This window comes from Neopsephotus bourkii, unplaced genomic scaffold, assembly GCF_033783945.1.
Source record: "Neopsephotus bourkii isolate Nb327-2 ecotype Australia unplaced genomic scaffold, CSIRO-AGI_Nbou_v1 NB_565, whole genome shotgun sequence".
NCBI classification, from domain to species: domain Eukaryota; kingdom Metazoa; phylum Chordata; class Aves; order Psittaciformes; family Psittacidae; genus Neopsephotus; species Neopsephotus bourkii.
In genome coordinates this window covers 1,081,075-1,097,961 of record NW_026901066.1, presented here as the reverse complement: position 1 = coordinate 1,097,961, position 16,887 = coordinate 1,081,075, and the positions used below count along the sequence as shown (strand labels likewise).

Here is a 16,887-nt window from a genome sequence, read left to right as displayed (position 1 = left end):
TATTTATTTATTTATTTTTACATGGAAAACATTTGAATTAGACCAGCACATAAGTACACTGTCTAGGAACAGATTAATGGGAGGAAGTGGAAACAGAGAGAGACAGATAGTGATGGAATATTATTCTGCATTGCAACTCTGTGAAGAAAATGAGTGGTGGACATTTTACAAGGATCTTTTTATAAGGATGAGAATAGAAAATCTCTCTTTATTTCATTATTCCTATCAGCACAGAATTATCTATTACCTAATCCTAGAGGAACTATGATTTGACTAATTTGTTGTGCATTTTTGCATGAAGTCAAAATAGCCTTTGAAGTATGCTTAACAGATAACTGTAGAAGATAGTATGGACCTCCTTTTTTCCTTCATCCAAGGGTCATGTCACTACATGATCTGATCGTATTGCCCAGTCACTGCTTGCTGTGGGAGAATTATGCTACCAGCAACAAGGCTGGTAAGATTAAGATACACTGACATCAGCACGTAGTTCCACATAGTTGTTAGGCCTAAAAGTGCTCATAATACTATACCATTTCTTTCTGGTTTTGCCCTGATACTGATTGAAAGGCCAGAAGGAAAATTTTGTCTGTAATCTTTGACATTTTGGCCATACAGCTGAAGTAAAGCCTTTAAGATTTCAGTGTTCTTTAGAAACTAAAATTATGTCAGAGAAGAATTCTTCTTGTTTTCTAGTTAAATCGGATGGCAATTTAGGTTTGATTGGATATAAATGATCTCAGATTTATTGATGTTATTATATTGCCCAGAATCATGATTATGGTCCAAGTCATCATGTGCTACATACTAAAAAATAGAAAATAAAAATTAAAACCCCCACAACAAGAGCCGAGTTGTAACAGGACTAGTGCAGCTCTCTTCCCATTCCAGTAAATGGCTGCTAGTTAATCATGATCCTGTTTAAACTGTGAGAAGTAAGGAAGACATATCCAGGATGCCACTTTGCCCCAAAACCTCAGCCTGCGTGTGAGTATTGGCAGATGGAAGGATTATTGGAAACATGGCTAGAATCTGTTTGGGGCGGAAAAGCATGAGCAGCTTTGACACTTACCATATAATTACTGTGATGGGCTTGTCAACAGTGCAGATCTTCTTTAAATACAAAGTGTAGTTAATGCAAGCTGGAGGAAATCTCAGGCTCTTCCCTGGTGGTACCTAAAATCAAGTCCTGGAAAAGTGTAGTAGCTGTTTTGTAATATTGTAAAAACACACTGCACAGTGAAATACAGCCGTAATTCAAGTGGTCTCCACTCCAACAATAATAAGCAGGGGTGCATGATCCAATATTTAATCCCTGACTGCCTGATCCATAGTTTTATTTATTATTATAATCCATTCTTTTTATAGTATCCTTGGTGGAAAGTGCTTCTCAGGAAAACTCCGTATAAAGTTAAAAATTTGCCATCTAGGGAATTTCAGAAAGAAACAACAGCAACATGAACACTTACTGCTGGGGTAAAATCCATCATCTTGGAGCAAAGCAAAGCTTGGGGTTTACATTCAGTTAGTTATTTGACGCTCCTGAGGATGTGGGAAGGGTGTAGTAAGGTTAGCCGTGATAAACAGCATAAATACATATGTCTGCCTGTGTAACTCTCGCCAGGTTTAAGGACAAGCCCTGGCCAGAGGCGGCTGCCGAAGCCGGGAGGGAGCCGCGGCTGGGAGGACAGGGCTGAGCAACGGCAGGAGGGACTCGTGCGCCCTCCCGAGGGCACGGGTGCTAATTACAAGTAAACCCTGCAGCTCTGCGGCTCCCGCAGCCTTCCCGTCTGCAGAGCAAGGAGCAATCTCCAAAAGTTACAGGCATCAGCCTAAGGACAAGAGAATCCCCAGTATAAGATTAGGCGCGATACGAATTATGTAGAGAGACGCAGGCAGCTCTGACCATTCATTTGGCATCACTGCCAAGCTTGCCTCTTGGGAAAGGTGTTTCAAACAGAAGAATGGTATGCACTGACATGCACAAGGTGAATGAATATTCCTTACATCCTGGTAAAGCTGCTAGATATAAAGTGCACAAAGAAAATGGGGAAATGAAAGCAGTGGCTTAGCCATGAAAGCAGAGATTAATTTTTTACCTATAAAAATTTCATTGCCTCAGAAGTACTATGGCTCTGAGAGTTGAGGTTGTGTTTGCATGGAGTGACTGACAGTGTAACAAAATGTTGTCCAAGACAAGGAATAATGAATTCCAGCATCCTTTCTTACATAAAAGAGCATTGCAGCTGTTATTGTTTATGCTACTGATGTTGCTACAGTTATACACAAACAGCGCTCGACACTCACAGGCAGTGTGAACAGACACTACACCAACCCCTTTGCACGCTAAATGACACAGCCACCTTCTGACCATCAAGCAGCTCCAGGGACATCATGTTCCCACACATCACTCTCAGTGACCAGAGTGGGCCACTTGGGAAACAGTTACTGACCCGGACGCAGGGCCACAGGCACGATTTCTCTGCCTTTTGTCCAATCTGTTTGTGGCCACATCCACTCCTCCACAGTTTTTGGGTTAATTTTCCCCAAATTTGGTGATGATTTCTGGTCATCTTATGAGACAGTTCATTTAGTTTGTGACACCCATCAGTCTCCAGCTAGGTTTTCTTTTAGTTTTGACCACTTACCTTAAAGATCAACAGTTCCTTACCTTTCTTATTATACCAATTGCCTTAAAACTATATTTTACATATTCACCTCTGACAGGCTTCAGCTGTCCAGGGAAGGTTATGCAAAGTCCTCCACAGAGACAGGTGTACTAGGTTTGCATGGCAAGGTACTGGTAGCCAGAGGCTACAGGGGTGCCTTTATGAAAAGCTGCCAGAAGCTTCCCCTGTGTCCGACAGACCCAGTACCAGCTGCCTTGAAGACAGATCTACTACTGGCCAAGGATGAGCACATCAGTGACAGCACCTCTAGGATAACATAGTTAAGAGGGGAAAAAAATCACTGCAGTCAGAGAGAGAACTGAGAATATGTGAGAGGAACAGCCCTGCAGACACCCATGTCAGTGAAGCAGGAAGGGAGGAGGTGCTCCAGGCACCAGAGCAGAGATTTCCTGAAGCTCGTGGTGCTGACCATGTTGAGGCAGCTGTGCCTCTGCAGCCCATGTAGGACCCCACACTGGAGCAGGTGAAGTGTGCGAGGAATCCTCCTCTAAGGAGGAAGGAGAAGCAGAGACAACGTGATAAACTGACTGCAAACCCCATTCCCTGTCATCCTGTGTCACTGGGGGTGAGGAAATACTGAAAATCAGGAGTGAAATTGAGCCTAGGAAGAAGGGAGGGGTGGGGTAAGGTGTTTTTAAGATTTGATTTATTTACCATTATCCTACTCTGGTTTGATTAGTAATTAATTAAACTAATTTCTCCACGTTGAGTCTGTTTTGCCCATGATGGCAATAGGTGAGTGATCTCCCCCTGTCCTTATCTTGACCCATGAGCCTTTCATTGTATTTCTTCCCCCCTGTGCAGCTGAGGAGGGGAGTGATAGAGCAGCTTTGGTGCCCAACCAGGGTTAAGTCACCACACAGGATGAAGAGTCATAACTCCCAATCAGTGGAGAGCCAGAACAGTAGCAGTCTTCATGTTGTCCCCTCACAACCTGCTAGCTAGGAGCTAGCAACCATCAAAATAAGGGGAACCTAGGGAACTAGGTAGGAGCAGATTTAATCAGTAAAGCAAATGAACAGCTGACATGAATTATGGGCTCATAGGATGGTAAGCAGATGAAAATCAGTTTCATCAGTATAAAGGTGGCAGCCTTTCCATTTAACCCAAGACTCTGAGAAACCAGAAAGGCTTTGATGCCTTTGCAAAGTTTGTGAAGGAGGATTTTGTTTGTTTGTGCGTGGATCTAAAGGAAAAAACACCACCAGCAGAAGCTGAGCTTATACATAATGGAGCTGAGTCTGGTGCAGAGGTGAGAACTTCAAAGCTGCTAAATATAAGTGGTCATTAAATGCATGAACTTTTCTGGTTTACCTTCCCTGCCTTTCTAGAGGTGACTGAGGAAAAGCTATTCTGTAATTTCAGAATCTAGATCTGTAGCTCTAAACTTAAGACTAGCTTAATATCCAGACTGGAACTTTCTTAGCACGGAAATATTTTTACCAAGCTGTTGTCACAGCTGAGACTGTTGCTAATCCCTGTCTTCTCTTACAGGTTGTTACTAATAGAAATACTAATCTCTGATATATGGACCCAAGAGAGACCAGGTAGTACTGCTATAAACTGCTTCCAAGTAACAATTTTCAGGCCTTCTCATGAGTGATATGTGTGTGTTTCAGAAGAGGGTACTCTGATAACAAGCACTGATAAATTAATAGGAACTTCATTGTTGTTCTGTTTTCTTGACCCTACTTATTGACTGTACAGTATGTAAGGTCTTTTAGATGCTGTAAAGGAGTCATCACTTTGCCTGAGAAGAAACCATTTTCTTAGCCAAAATTACTGTCTGCTTTAACTTTTCCCTTATAAAACAGAGCTGGTCCTGGAGCAGAAGATATGGAGAGAGTTGGTTCTAGGACTGTTTGCCCTACTCACTGCAGGTGCTATATAAACATATTAGCATTCGCCAAAGATCAAAATAAAAAGATACTGGAGGAGGTTTTACCCACCTTGGAGCAATTATATGGCCACTGCACGGAATCAAGTTAGAAATACGAGCAAAATGAAGTTGTGCTTGCTAGCATCTGTCTGGTGTTCCCTAGTATGACTGACATGGGAGTGTCATCTCTGGTTAATTTAAGGATATAGTGCTGAACTTTCCAGGAAAAAGGATCTTCTAAGCCCTTGAAATGTATCATTATTATAAAAAGTCTAATTGGCATTAGCTTGCTATGGCATAGAGAATTCTGTTTGAAACAACAATTCCGAGTTTATTGGAAATACATGTCAAATGAAAACTCTTCTCTGGTCTTGAGTCCTACATGTAGCATGGTTTGTACCTGCTTCCTGTGTTTAAGAGGATTGGCAGTCACAGCCTGTTCATGCTGCAATGACAGCTTGGGACTTGAGCATCTCAAGCCATCCTGTTTGCTCCTGTGTGGTCTTTTCCCAGCATGAGTCAACTGGTTTCTGGTACTTGGGCAGGTGAACAGGGTAGTCTGATGGGTAGCTGAGGTGCCTCCTCCCCACCGCGACTTGGCTTGTAGCTTTTCTTGTGAATAGCTGTATATGGGTTTTTTGGTTGGTTGGTTGGTTTGTTGTTGTGGTTTTGGTGGGTTTTTGTTGTTGCTTGGTTGGGTTTTTTTGGGGGTGGAGGGGGGCTGGGGTTAGTGGTTGTTTTGTATGGCTTTGTTTGTTTGTTTAAGTGTGGGTTTGTTGGGTTTGGGGGCAGGGGGGTGTTGTTTTTTGTTTTTGTTTTTGTTTTTTTTATATAGGGATTGAATTTTTCTCTTTCCAGGATGGTAGAGGGGATCTTCTTGTTTTATTTTATTCCACTGAAGGTGTTCAGGTTGGGGGAGCTAATTTGGTACTTTTTTTGACTGCGTTCCAAAATCCCATTTCCATGACTGGCTGCTGTAGGTAGCATTACCAGCTAATTAGACAGTTACTACTCAAATGCTAATTTCAGGTCTGGCTTTTCTCCTGGAAGTATTGACAGTTTAAAAATTAAAATCAACTGTAAAGCCTCTTGGACAGAGATGCTGAAATAGGACTGTCACAACACTGAGTTTTTTATAAAGCAATCTGGGAAGTAACAGATTTCTGTTTGAATGTTACCTTTAATTCACTACTCACTAGCCTTTTGATATGTCCAATGTAGGACCAATGAACGCAGAATGCTTTGGGAACCTTTTACGTATAACATTGAGTGCAGAATACTTTGAGGACAAATACTTATCCTTCTCTGTTGTTGGTAAGTTAATACAGAAGAACTTGAAGAGGGTTTTGCACATGATGAAATCTTTAAATTTCTCTGAGATGGTCTTATACTGGAATTCCCTGGCTTATTGTAAGACCGTAAAGTTTAGTAGGTTTGTCCTCATTGCTAAGTAAAGCCAAAGGTGACCTTTATTTCTATAGAACATATCCTGTAGACTTGTGTGATAACTTAGCAATATCAAGTCTAATCATGGTGATCTTTGGCCTCAGTTTCTAGGTGTGTTTATGATGGTGGATTTCCATCCTGGTAAAAATGTTTCCCAGTAACAGCACATACTGTTCTGAAAACTTATTATTTGAAGCTGGGACTACATTACTGATTTTGCATTAGTGACTTTCCCCCTTTTTTGCTTACAGCTAAGGGACTTGGTGGAGGTGTATGAGTTCTTACTGAATTCTATGAAAAGTAATCTGGGCCCTCTGGTTATGGCCTCAGTAGTCAACAAGTGGTGCATTTGAGTGGAAAGCAGCATGCAGTGCCCTGGAAGGACAGAGTGAGAACTTCTGGGATACATAAGTCTCAGGTGTAAGATTATATGCAGGAAATGTAAAATCAGCCTTGAACTGTGTTTCCATGCTAGTTAGCTGTCTAACTAGATTTGGTCAACAGCATTCAGTAACACCCAGCTTTCTAGAATGTTAAACTTGGGTAAAAACATACTTAATAGTGTCTTTGTTCAGGCATTCATACACAAAGAAAGACACACTGGGATATGCAGAGCTTGAAATTAGAAAACAACTGTCTTGGGAAGAAAAAATAAAGGTCAAACAACTAAACCAAAAAAACAAACAAAAAACATCAAGGCAGATGGTTTGTAACCTAAGAAAAATCCAAGCTAAGCTTTAGTGTGTTTGTTACCCTGGTAAGACCCCTAAAGAGAATTTGTTGGCCAGTCATGCACCAAGAGAAACACAGGCCTGTGCCAGCCATAGATCAAACTCCTGATGTTGCTAGTCTGTCATCATGTGCTAATCCTGACAGCTTTGGCACTGGTGACCTAACTGACTCTTCTGTGCTTACTGGGTTTTTTTTTTCCTTTTAGGATTTTATCTTTCTGTGTTGGTGACATTCTCTCCCTGCCCCCCCCTGCATCTTAAGTCCTGGAGCTGCAAGTGTTCCCTGTCCCAGCCTGCCTCTAGTTTTACTTTCTATAGGTTTTGTTGCAACTCTTTTACCACTTTGCAATTCTGTCTGAGCCCAGGGTATACAGCTGGGCAATACTGGAGCACAGTCAACTGAGCCATGGGGCCAGGGCAGGTAGCTCAAGGAGTTAGAGCAGAAGTTATACTCATTAATACAGTTCTTCACTGATTGCCCATAGATCAATCTGGCATAGCCTGGGAGCTCAATGAGGCCATGGCATCACAGTGTGGCTATACAGTAACTTACAGCAACTGGAGTAACATAGAGTTTCATGCTTCTGCACTGAGCTGCCATTCTCGCTTAGAGGTAGGTCTGTTATGTGCTGTTATGTGTGACTTATGTGAAACAGTACCAAATTATTGATAGATATTGAGGTGTGGAATGTCTTGAACATCTGTTAGTAGAAAAATGTTTAATTCTCAAATATATCCAGAGTTCCTAGAATATTCTATGGTATTGACATTTGAATGGCCTACACGTGAACACATAAAGAAGCATATTGCATATGCCCTTGGAGGACAACTCTTTCCTTTTGGATGAGAATAGGGAATTCTGTCTGGCAGCTGTGTTGCACTCTGCCCAAGTGTTTAGTGCCCGAGAAACACCAGAGTATTGTTAAAATCAAACAAACAAAAAAAACCCCAAACAAACAAAAAACAATACTTAAAAGCTTTGGCTGCTTTTATTTCTCACTCCTACTGTATCATAAAACTATGCTTTAGGGAGGGTTGTTTTTGTTTTTGTTTTTTTTTTTTTTGTCCAGTTCTGCGGCTATATGAAAGGCTGACTACTCCCCAGAGTATTTCTGTTGCTATTTAGCTATGCAGCTATATGCATGTAGCCTATGTAGTTAATCAAGTAGAAAGTAATAATGCTTCAATATGGAGCTGCTCTTCTGTGCACAGCATGGTGGACGGGGTTTGTAATGTACTGTTAGGTCACCAGGATAGATGGTCCCTAATTAAAGAAAATCAGTTTAACAAGAAAGTGTTCTCTGTCCATGCAGGAAGATATGTTCACAATAACTGTAGAAATTAAAGCGGCTCATGCTGATGATATGAAAAATGCTACAACTCATGTGAAAACTGCAAGTTGCTCTTATAGTCCATGGAGTCTGAGAGAGCTAGTATGTGAAAGTAACTACATGGAGGTAAGTACTGGAAGTACTGATAGGAAGGTACTTAAAAGTAAGGTAAGAAAGTAAGTACTGGAAGATGCTCTCTTTGAAGCTGATTAGATATTAGGAATGTGTATTGGAAGCAAAAATTGAGTGCTCAACCATGAATAGCTCACTAGTGAATGCACAGCATGCATCTTGAGTTTAGTGGTGCATTCATATTATGCTTATTTAGCCCACTTGTAAACGTTAATAATCAATTAAGTTGTGAAATGTTATTCAAAACGTTAAGCTAACTTGCTGTATGTTGCCTCAACAAATCTCATTTGAGATAACAGAAAAGTTTACTTTCTGATGGAAATTTTCCTACTGAATTTGCTGAGGAGAAATGCAGAGAGGGAGCAAAGGACTCCTTGGAAGAGTACATGAGAGTCAAAAATAAATTTCTGGACTTAACTGAAAGTAGAAATGGGAAAACAGGCAAAAAATAAAAACAAGGTGAAACCAAATGGATTATAGAAAATACACCATGCGTAATGACATCTTGTGCCATGATCTTTTACTTGGGAGGAGGAAACTTCCTTCTAGGAAATGCTAGTTTCCCTTGGAAAAGACTTGTAAGACATTGAAGACAAGGAAACAAGTACCATCAGCAGACGCCTTACAGAAGCTCTTTCCCTTCAGGTTTCTGTCAGAAGGGAGGTTCCACAGACTGTAAAGGACATCATCCAAGATGAACCTGAGGACTGGTATCTTGCCTTTCTGGAGGTAAAATCACAGCGTTTTTTTCCTAGTAAAAGCTAATGCTACTTCAGGTACAATCATCTTTCTATTCTATGTCCACACAGTACAAAATGTCCTTTTGGAAAGCATTTAAGTAGGAAGAGCAGAACTTCTGTACCAAGTGGTTTTAGTATAGCGATTTTGATGTGTTAGAAATAGACAGCTGTAGGCCATGTCTCCAGTGAGGAAATGGAAACCTGTTTCTCAAAAAGCCTAGAAATAAAGTCCTCCCAAGACAAAAGACTGCAAAAAAACCCTGACTTTAAGACCCCATGACACAGGAGTGAACCGTGGATAGGCTTTTTTCTTCTTGGACCTTGTATTTGCAGTGCAGTTAATCTTTATGCTCTTAATATTGAAAATTTTCTGGGGGAAACGGGGGAGGGAAGCTAGAGGGGTATCCCACTAATAGTATTTAGAGTGAGGCAATAAAATTGCTGGGGAGTTCAATACAATAAATCATTCAACATAGTAAATCCGTTATTTCAAACAGCATGTTTAAACTGTTAAATGAATTTCTCTGGCTAGGCAAAAGCAGGAGAAGCCTCAATATGGCAAATAGTTTTTCATCAGCCAGAAGAAAAAACAGCTCTGCTTGTGAGTGATGCTTGGAGTGCAGGTTATGGACTCAACACCACAGACGCCAGGGTTGTACTGCGAATACCATATACTGCTGCACAAATTCAGCTGCTCAAGGTTGGTATGCTCATTCCAGCCCAGCAAGCTGCCAGGCTGTGAGGTCTAAACAGATCTCTTCCTACAGGATCATGGAATTACCTTCTCTACAGTGAGATCAAGTATATTTTACAAACAGCAATGGATGATCCTGATGGTGGATACTGCTGTGGCGTGTCCTGTAGGTGAGAAATGCAGTACCTTACTCAAATATGTGAATGTACAGGAATCAACTTACAACTATAGTAATGAGCTTACAGATTTTGTATCTTGTCCCTAAGATGGTGTGGACTACATCAACAAAACAATCATATGGACTGTTCCAAAATATATTCAACCAGTCTCTGCTGGAGAAACTAGCTTTAAGGATGTGCTTGTTGAAGCTGGTGTGGATCTACACAAACTCTCTGACAAAGAAATGGCTTCCAGGAAATATGTGTTATTGAATGACTTAAATGCAATTATGATGAGGATACCAATAGGTGCAGAAGGTGGCTCTTACAAGGTTAGTGACTTATGTTAGGTGCCAGACAACAGACTTTCTGTGGGTTGTTTTTCTTTTTTTTATGGGGGGGATAGCCTGAGACTTAAACATTTAAATCTTGGAGTGAACTGAATCTTGGGCAAATGTTGTAACAACTGAACTGCAAAGGAAGTTGCAGGAGGAGCTCTTTCACTACTGAAATGGTCCCCTGCTGCTTTGAAATTTGGGAATGGGAGATAATTTTGCAAAGGAAGTGTTAACAAATGTTCTGAGATAATCTAAACTCATAGAGATATAGCAAGTGCCACTTAGGAGTTTGTGATCTCTGAGCTGAGAGAGGACAATTGTTTGGATCTGTAGCTCTAGCTGACCTTGAGATGCTATGCTACAACTTTAATGTGAAATTGTGTTATACTAAAGGGTCTTGATTTGAAATTCTAGACTTCTGTGAGCAGTGGACAGCATGGGACAAAATATGCTATCAACCTGTTCTTGGAACATCAATGGGAAGATAACAAATGGGGACTAACTAAATATATTATCATCAAGGAAATAGAAACACCATTTGAACAAGTGGAAGTTGCTATAACCAACAGTAAGTAGCCTAACAATTTACTGAAGTCTCTGGCACTGTTAAGACTTTAATGTTATTGCATTCCTTTTCAGATTCAAATCTGAGTTTGAGGCTAATGAATGTTACAGTGGGAACATTCCTCCCAGATGTGAAGCTTGTGAAATTAACCATTGAGGGGACAACTGTTGCCTTACCTGAAGCTGTTCAACATGGTTATCTAACATACGAGATTAGATATACTAATGGAAGCAAAGCTTACATAATACAAGTCTCACTTGATGCACCAAGCATTAAGAAAGAGGTACGTACTAGGACACTGCAGCATACTGTGGTATAGAAGCGATGATACCACCTGGTGATTTTAATTTCTAAATATGGTTTTCCTAGTACATGGGAGCAGATATGAGATCATACACCCTGAATGTTACACTTGCATTCATAATCCGTCCAACAAGTGAGACCTTCACTGTCCCAGTCATAACAGTGTCAGCTGTTAAAGATGCAGGTAAACTAGTGGAACTCGGGCGAAATGGTACCAACCTGGTTGTGGACTTTGCTATTAACTGGGCTAATTTCAGCCCAGGATACTGTCAATCCTAAACAGCCCTATTAAACTCTGACGGCAGGTAGCATGCTGGTTGACTCTTAACTGTATTGCAGTACTACCCAGTGCGAGAGGATTTTGTGATGAGAGGAACCTTCACCTCATTATCACTCATGGGAATGTGGACCAAAACTGGCTCCCCTTCGTCTCAGACAGGCACCTGACCCCAGAGTCTGTGAAGAAGTACAGCTACAGCCTGAGAGACAATGCCACTCACTTGGCAATCTCTGTCCCTTTCCTTTCTTCCCACGTGAACTATGAGGTAAGGATGCCAGCATATAGCAATTAAAAAGCATGCTCTGGCTGTGAAATATGAACATGATACACTATGTCCTTGGAAGTGAAATAAAACTTCCCTTTGAGATAAGCTTCAAAGGGTTAATGGAGGACTCTTCTACCCTTGGAAGAACATTTTCGTTTCCCTTGGTTAATGTTGGCAGAAGTAGGCAAGGAAAACAAACATTCTGCAAGGATTTTAAGGCTGAGCTGTCTTTTAATGACAACTGTACATGCAGTGGGGTTTCTATTGCACTCTATTGTGAAATGACTGAAAAAAGCTCATTGTGTGAGCTTCTAGATTAAAAAAAATCTCCTGTGGATTTGACTGTGATCAAGCACCATTATCTTTGTCTTGTGTTAACCTTCTCTCCTAGTTTCTGAATATGTTAGTTGAACAATGTGTTTTTATTACCTCGTTTAACCTGTGATTGTCATCTCCAGGATTTTCATGCCTCTGGAATAAAGGCTTCATTCCACCTAACCTTGAAGGATGGCATCACCTTGGCTAATAGGAGGGAATTCTCAGTTTCCTGCAGCTTTTCACCTTCCCAGCTAATACGTAATAACATGTTGGGGGTTATCTGTTAATGCTCTTTGAGTTGCGTAATTAAGTTGCACAAACCTGGGAAGTCTGAAATGTTTCTAGAGTTTATACTTGTGTGATATTCTATTTATCTGTCAGGTTCCCTATAAAATAATATGCTAAAAAGCAAGCCAAATTACAGGTTGGAATGACTATCCTGTCTAGTACAGGAGGTGGGAAACTCTACTTCACCTCACAACTCCAAGATCATTATGCTTTTTTAAGGATTCTTGTGGTTGGTTTGGATATTCAGTGGTTGGGTTTTTTTTTGTTGGGGTGAGGGGAGGATCAGTATATAGATTAACCATACTAAAAATTACTCATGGGTATTGAATATACAGAGTATCTCGGCTAGAAAAGTCCTTTTGGGACAGGGTGAGAGTTCCTAGGAGGAGAAAGGTAAGTGAAATCACCAGTTTCACTTGTGCTGCTCACTCTACTAGCAGTTGGTCTGTAGATTGGGCGTTAATACTGAAGACAGTCTTGATCAAAACATATGATGTGCCAGTAAACTTGCTAGCAAATCCATGCAGAACCTCTTTATTTTGCTAGGCCATAGAACATAGGAATGTGAGTCTTGATTTATATGAAAATGTTATTTTTCTTTCAGAGTGCTTACCCAATGGTACTGTGGTTATTACTGCAGTAAAATTGGTGGGAGCTGCAGACCTGGACACCAGCCTGTTTGTTTTAAGGGATAGACAGTGCAAACCCAGTCTAGTGACAGAGAGGACTGCAACCTTCAAGTTCAGTGTGAACACTTGTGGAACAAGTAGAAAGGTAAGGGCTTAGTCATGTGAAGTTTACTGTGTGATGGGGTAGGGTTATTACTAGAATGGCAGAGTTTCACAGGTAAACAAACTGCAAGATCACAGCTTTGTTAACTACTACACCTACACTCTTTTTCTGAGGCTATTAAATTCAGTTGGACAGAAGTTCTTACTTAGCTGGTGATTTATTTTCAAGGTCAGAGGTGTTTTCTGAAAGTAGCCTTCAGTATGACACTTTTGAAATGCTTAGTAATGGACTTGAATGTGAGTTTATGCTGTTAAGAGATACTCATATGGCCTCCAGAAGCTGGCTATGTGTTGCTAACGAATACCTGGTCCAAGACTAGAGTGGGTCCCGTTCCTGCCATTTCAGTACTGCACAGATGGGAAACAGACAAAATAGTGGGTTATGCTCAAATTTGCTTCACCACAACTGCAGCTTGCTCCTGCAGGTGTTACATCTCCTGCTATACATTGATTCTGTCAACAGAAACAATTGAGCTTTTTCTTAGGCCCAGTGCACTCCCTTTCAGGGGTGTTATGTCATATGCAAGTTACTGTTAGCTAATAAACTGTTTCTTCTTGACTATGACATACTTGTCAGCTTTACTTCAGTAGGCATACAGCTGTTAACCAGCAATTTCTGGTCATTCCAAAGTGTACTCTGCTCAGTGCAGTCTGCCAGCCAAGAGAAGGTATATGAATGTTGTGTCAAAACCAAAGTAAACTCTAATATAACTGTCCTGTTTGTAATGATGTGTCTTTCAGTTCAATAGCACAACTATGATGTATGAAAATGATGTACTGTATTTCAGACCCGGCAGTGATACACCAGTATACCGGTAAGTGTCATTCCCTAGAAAAAAGTTGCCTTAGGTATTTTGCTTTCTAAAAATTTCATGCTAAACCTCTTCCCTCAGGCTGAAACTTGTATGCGGGTATGCAATCAAGCAGGCTGTTGATGTCCAATATGAATCTAAGAAGAACCTACCACCCAGTATTAAGCCAGGGTTTGGCTCTCTTGCTCTTTCACTGAAGCTTTTTAAAGGTAACATTTATGATTAGACTCCATAGAGAAGTCAGAAGGGTTCTCAAAGTGATTTTGTCCACGTACTCTGCTCAAGCAGGGCTACCTAGAATAGGTGGTGGAGGACCTTGTCCACCTTACTTTTGACTATCTCCAAGGGTGAAGAGGAAACCTCTCTAAGGTCTCTAACAGGTTTTTCCATTCCAGAATGCAAAATAAATGGCTGAGTACTTGTAGTGGAACAGATGTAGCATTACTGACGTTTGGTTTCCCTGCCTAGGGAAAGGTCTAGGCATGCTAAAAGTTGTAGAGTAGATGTAATGTGAGCTTCTCTCCTATCAGCTCCTAAGTGTTGATGAGCAGAGAGCACTGACTGAAATAATTGTGTCAGAGAAGGAAACTACAATACTGCTGTAAAATGGTAACTATGCTAGTAGAACAGGCTGAAGTATGAACCAAACCCTCACCAGGACTGGAGAGACCCTACTGAACATTTCTACTCACCTCCCACCACCACTCCATACCTTCAAAGAGGTGCTTTTGAAGGAGCATCTTATTCCAATGGCTTTTTGAAGGAGGAGTGTCTCATTTCTGTATTCTCAGCCCCAAGAAATGCAGTTTAGTTTTTTGATTTCATTGCTGTTTCTTATTTTTCTGCTACCCTATCCCCATTTGTTGACATTCATGCTTTCTCCCACATTTTGGTATTACTGTGCCAGAGAAAATGGTGGTGGAGAGGGAAGCAGAAAGCTTGTGAATACATGCTCTGCAAAAAGGCAACTCTAACGTCAATACTCTTTTCTAGAGAAATCCTACACAGAGCCCTACCAGGAGCTGGAATATCCCGTGGTAAAATACCTGAGGGAGGCACTGTACTTTGAAGTTGAACTGCTCCAGCCTAAAGATGTGAGACTAGAACTAAACCTGGATGACTGTTGGGCTACAAACTCCCAAAGCCAGGACAGTCTTCCGCAGTGGCCAATGCTTATAAATGGGTAAGGAGGGTTTTCGTCCTGTATTTGGTAACTGTTCAGCACAAGGCCCCTTACCTTAGGTGGGGGAAAGTGAAAGAGGACTGAAGTCAGCTTGAATGCGTTGTTTTATCCTGATGATCGATTGCTGCTAGGCTGAGGAGTGCATGTCAGCATCAGCACAGGGATTATGCCTTCTGGTGGCAGCAGTCATTGGGGTGCACCGGAGTGGGTCTAAAGGCCATATGGGAAGAACAAGAAGTAACCCTGACTGTGGCCAAAAACAGGGATCATAAATAGGAGAGTCTCTATCTTTATGCCTGTGACCTGAGGGAAATGAAGAGAGAAGCTCCTCTATTTTGCTTCCTTTCTTTCTTTGAAAATCTGGTTCAAGTGATGAAGGTTTAGATTAAATACGCTTTTTTTTTTTTACATTCCCAAAAAGGTGTGAAAACAGTGAAGACTCCTACAAAGTTGCCTTCCACAAAGTTAATTATAGCCTCAGAGTAAAATTTCCTCAGCACCTGAAGAGATTTGAAGTGAGGATGTTCACCTTTGTACTAGGCACGACTCTGTTACAAGAGCAGGTAAGGCATCTCTTTCACATGCTGTCAACAGTCTTGATTTGTGAACCTGGAGCGGTGAATGCAGGAAATGCTGTGTAAAGTCTCAGCTGGGCAGGTGCTCTCTGGGGCTATTAGCTACCTCCTTGAAGGCATAATACTGTAATAGTAGTAAATAAAGACTAGCCACTTAAGACTGCTCAGTTCATCTCCTTTAGAGTCAATACACGTGTCAGATGTTTGCCAAATAAGACTCCCCTACACATAATATATTCTTGCCTTGTAGTTGTATTTCCACTGCAGTGTGATGATCTGCAGCACTATGCAGCAGCCTTCAGGCTCTCTTTGTCCAAGGAGATGCAATCCTGGGAAACACAGACTTGGTAAGAAAACTAGCTCTTAAGTCACCTGAGTCTCTGCTCAGCTGTATCGCACATGCAATTGTGAGCCTTGCCAGATGACTGAGTCCTAGCATGAGCTGTACAGAAAACTAAAAGCTGAAATGTCTTGCTAGACCGCAGTGCAGAACCACATCAGCATGGGAAAGTGTCATCTGGACCAGTGCTTATTAGGAAAGAAAACATTAGCAAAGGTTGGTGTTAGTCTTAAACTACGCTACTGAAATATCAAGCATCTGCTGTTAAACATAACATAGTTCTGTATGCTTCCCTTCTCCCTGCAGGTGAAGACACTAACTTCTGACAGAGACTCAGCAAGAACTATTTACTTTTATGAAGCTGCGGTTGGGTGGCTTAAGCATGCCCAGGCTTATAAGTAAAGACATCTTGAAAGTATCTGCTAGGAAAATATATTGACACCCTTTACTCAGAAAAGGGCCAGCTAACCAGTACGGTTATATTTTTTGTCTTTAACTTAAATTAATCTTGCTCTCTTGTGCTCCTCTACAGTGTCAAGCTCTAGTCTTTTGTCTGACTTGCATCTGACCTAGTCTGCTCAGCTAACGTCTAGAACTTGTCTAATCAGTTTGCAGTTGGAAGTATCTGGTTTGGGGTAGGGGGAGAAAGGTGGCAACAGGTAGGAAGTCAACAGTAAATCACTCTGAGCTTTTTTTGAAGCTTTGGTATGAACAAAGGTTTGCAGGGAGCTTAACGTCAATAAGAGAAAATGTATTTTGAAGCAAATTGGCACTGAATGTAGTTGATCCTGTAGCAGTTATTGACAGAAAAGCTGTAAACTGGATCTCACAGAAGTGTTGTGGCTCTGCAATGTCAAGTTGCCTTCCCTAGGTGGGGAGAAAATGCTCACAGGTAGCAGCAGCAACTACATAGACAAGTAAGCTGTCAGCCTGAGCTAAAAGGTAAAAAATCCTTGTAGTGAAGACTTGTAGTAGTAGTAGTAATGATAATACATGGGGTCTGTCCATGAAGTGTTAAAGATTCTTGC

The 16,887-nt window shown here is 41.2% G+C and overlaps 1 protein-coding gene across 1 annotated transcript; it reads left to right on the top strand.

The window, feature by feature from the left end:
• Positions 1–4,184: 4,184 nt before the first annotated feature.
• On the top strand, positions 4,185–16,533 carry LOC133211081 (uncharacterized). Its single transcript, XM_061351164.1, has 20 exons — positions 4,185–4,237; positions 5,791–5,883; positions 7,232–7,359; positions 8,060–8,203; positions 8,855–8,938; positions 9,482–9,649; positions 9,717–9,813; positions 9,910–10,133; positions 10,554–10,707; positions 10,779–10,987; positions 11,074–11,191; positions 11,347–11,552; positions 12,011–12,128; positions 12,763–12,932; positions 13,691–13,764; positions 13,843–13,970; positions 14,755–14,944; positions 15,366–15,507; positions 15,770–15,866; positions 16,166–16,533. Exons 2-20 carry the CDS (start codon positions 5,796–5,798, stop codon positions 16,183–16,185), a joined length of 2,559 nt encoding a protein of 852 aa, XP_061207148.1. The 5' UTR covers positions 4,185–4,237; positions 5,791–5,795; the 3' UTR covers positions 16,186–16,533.
• Positions 16,534–16,887: the final 354 nt, after the last annotated feature.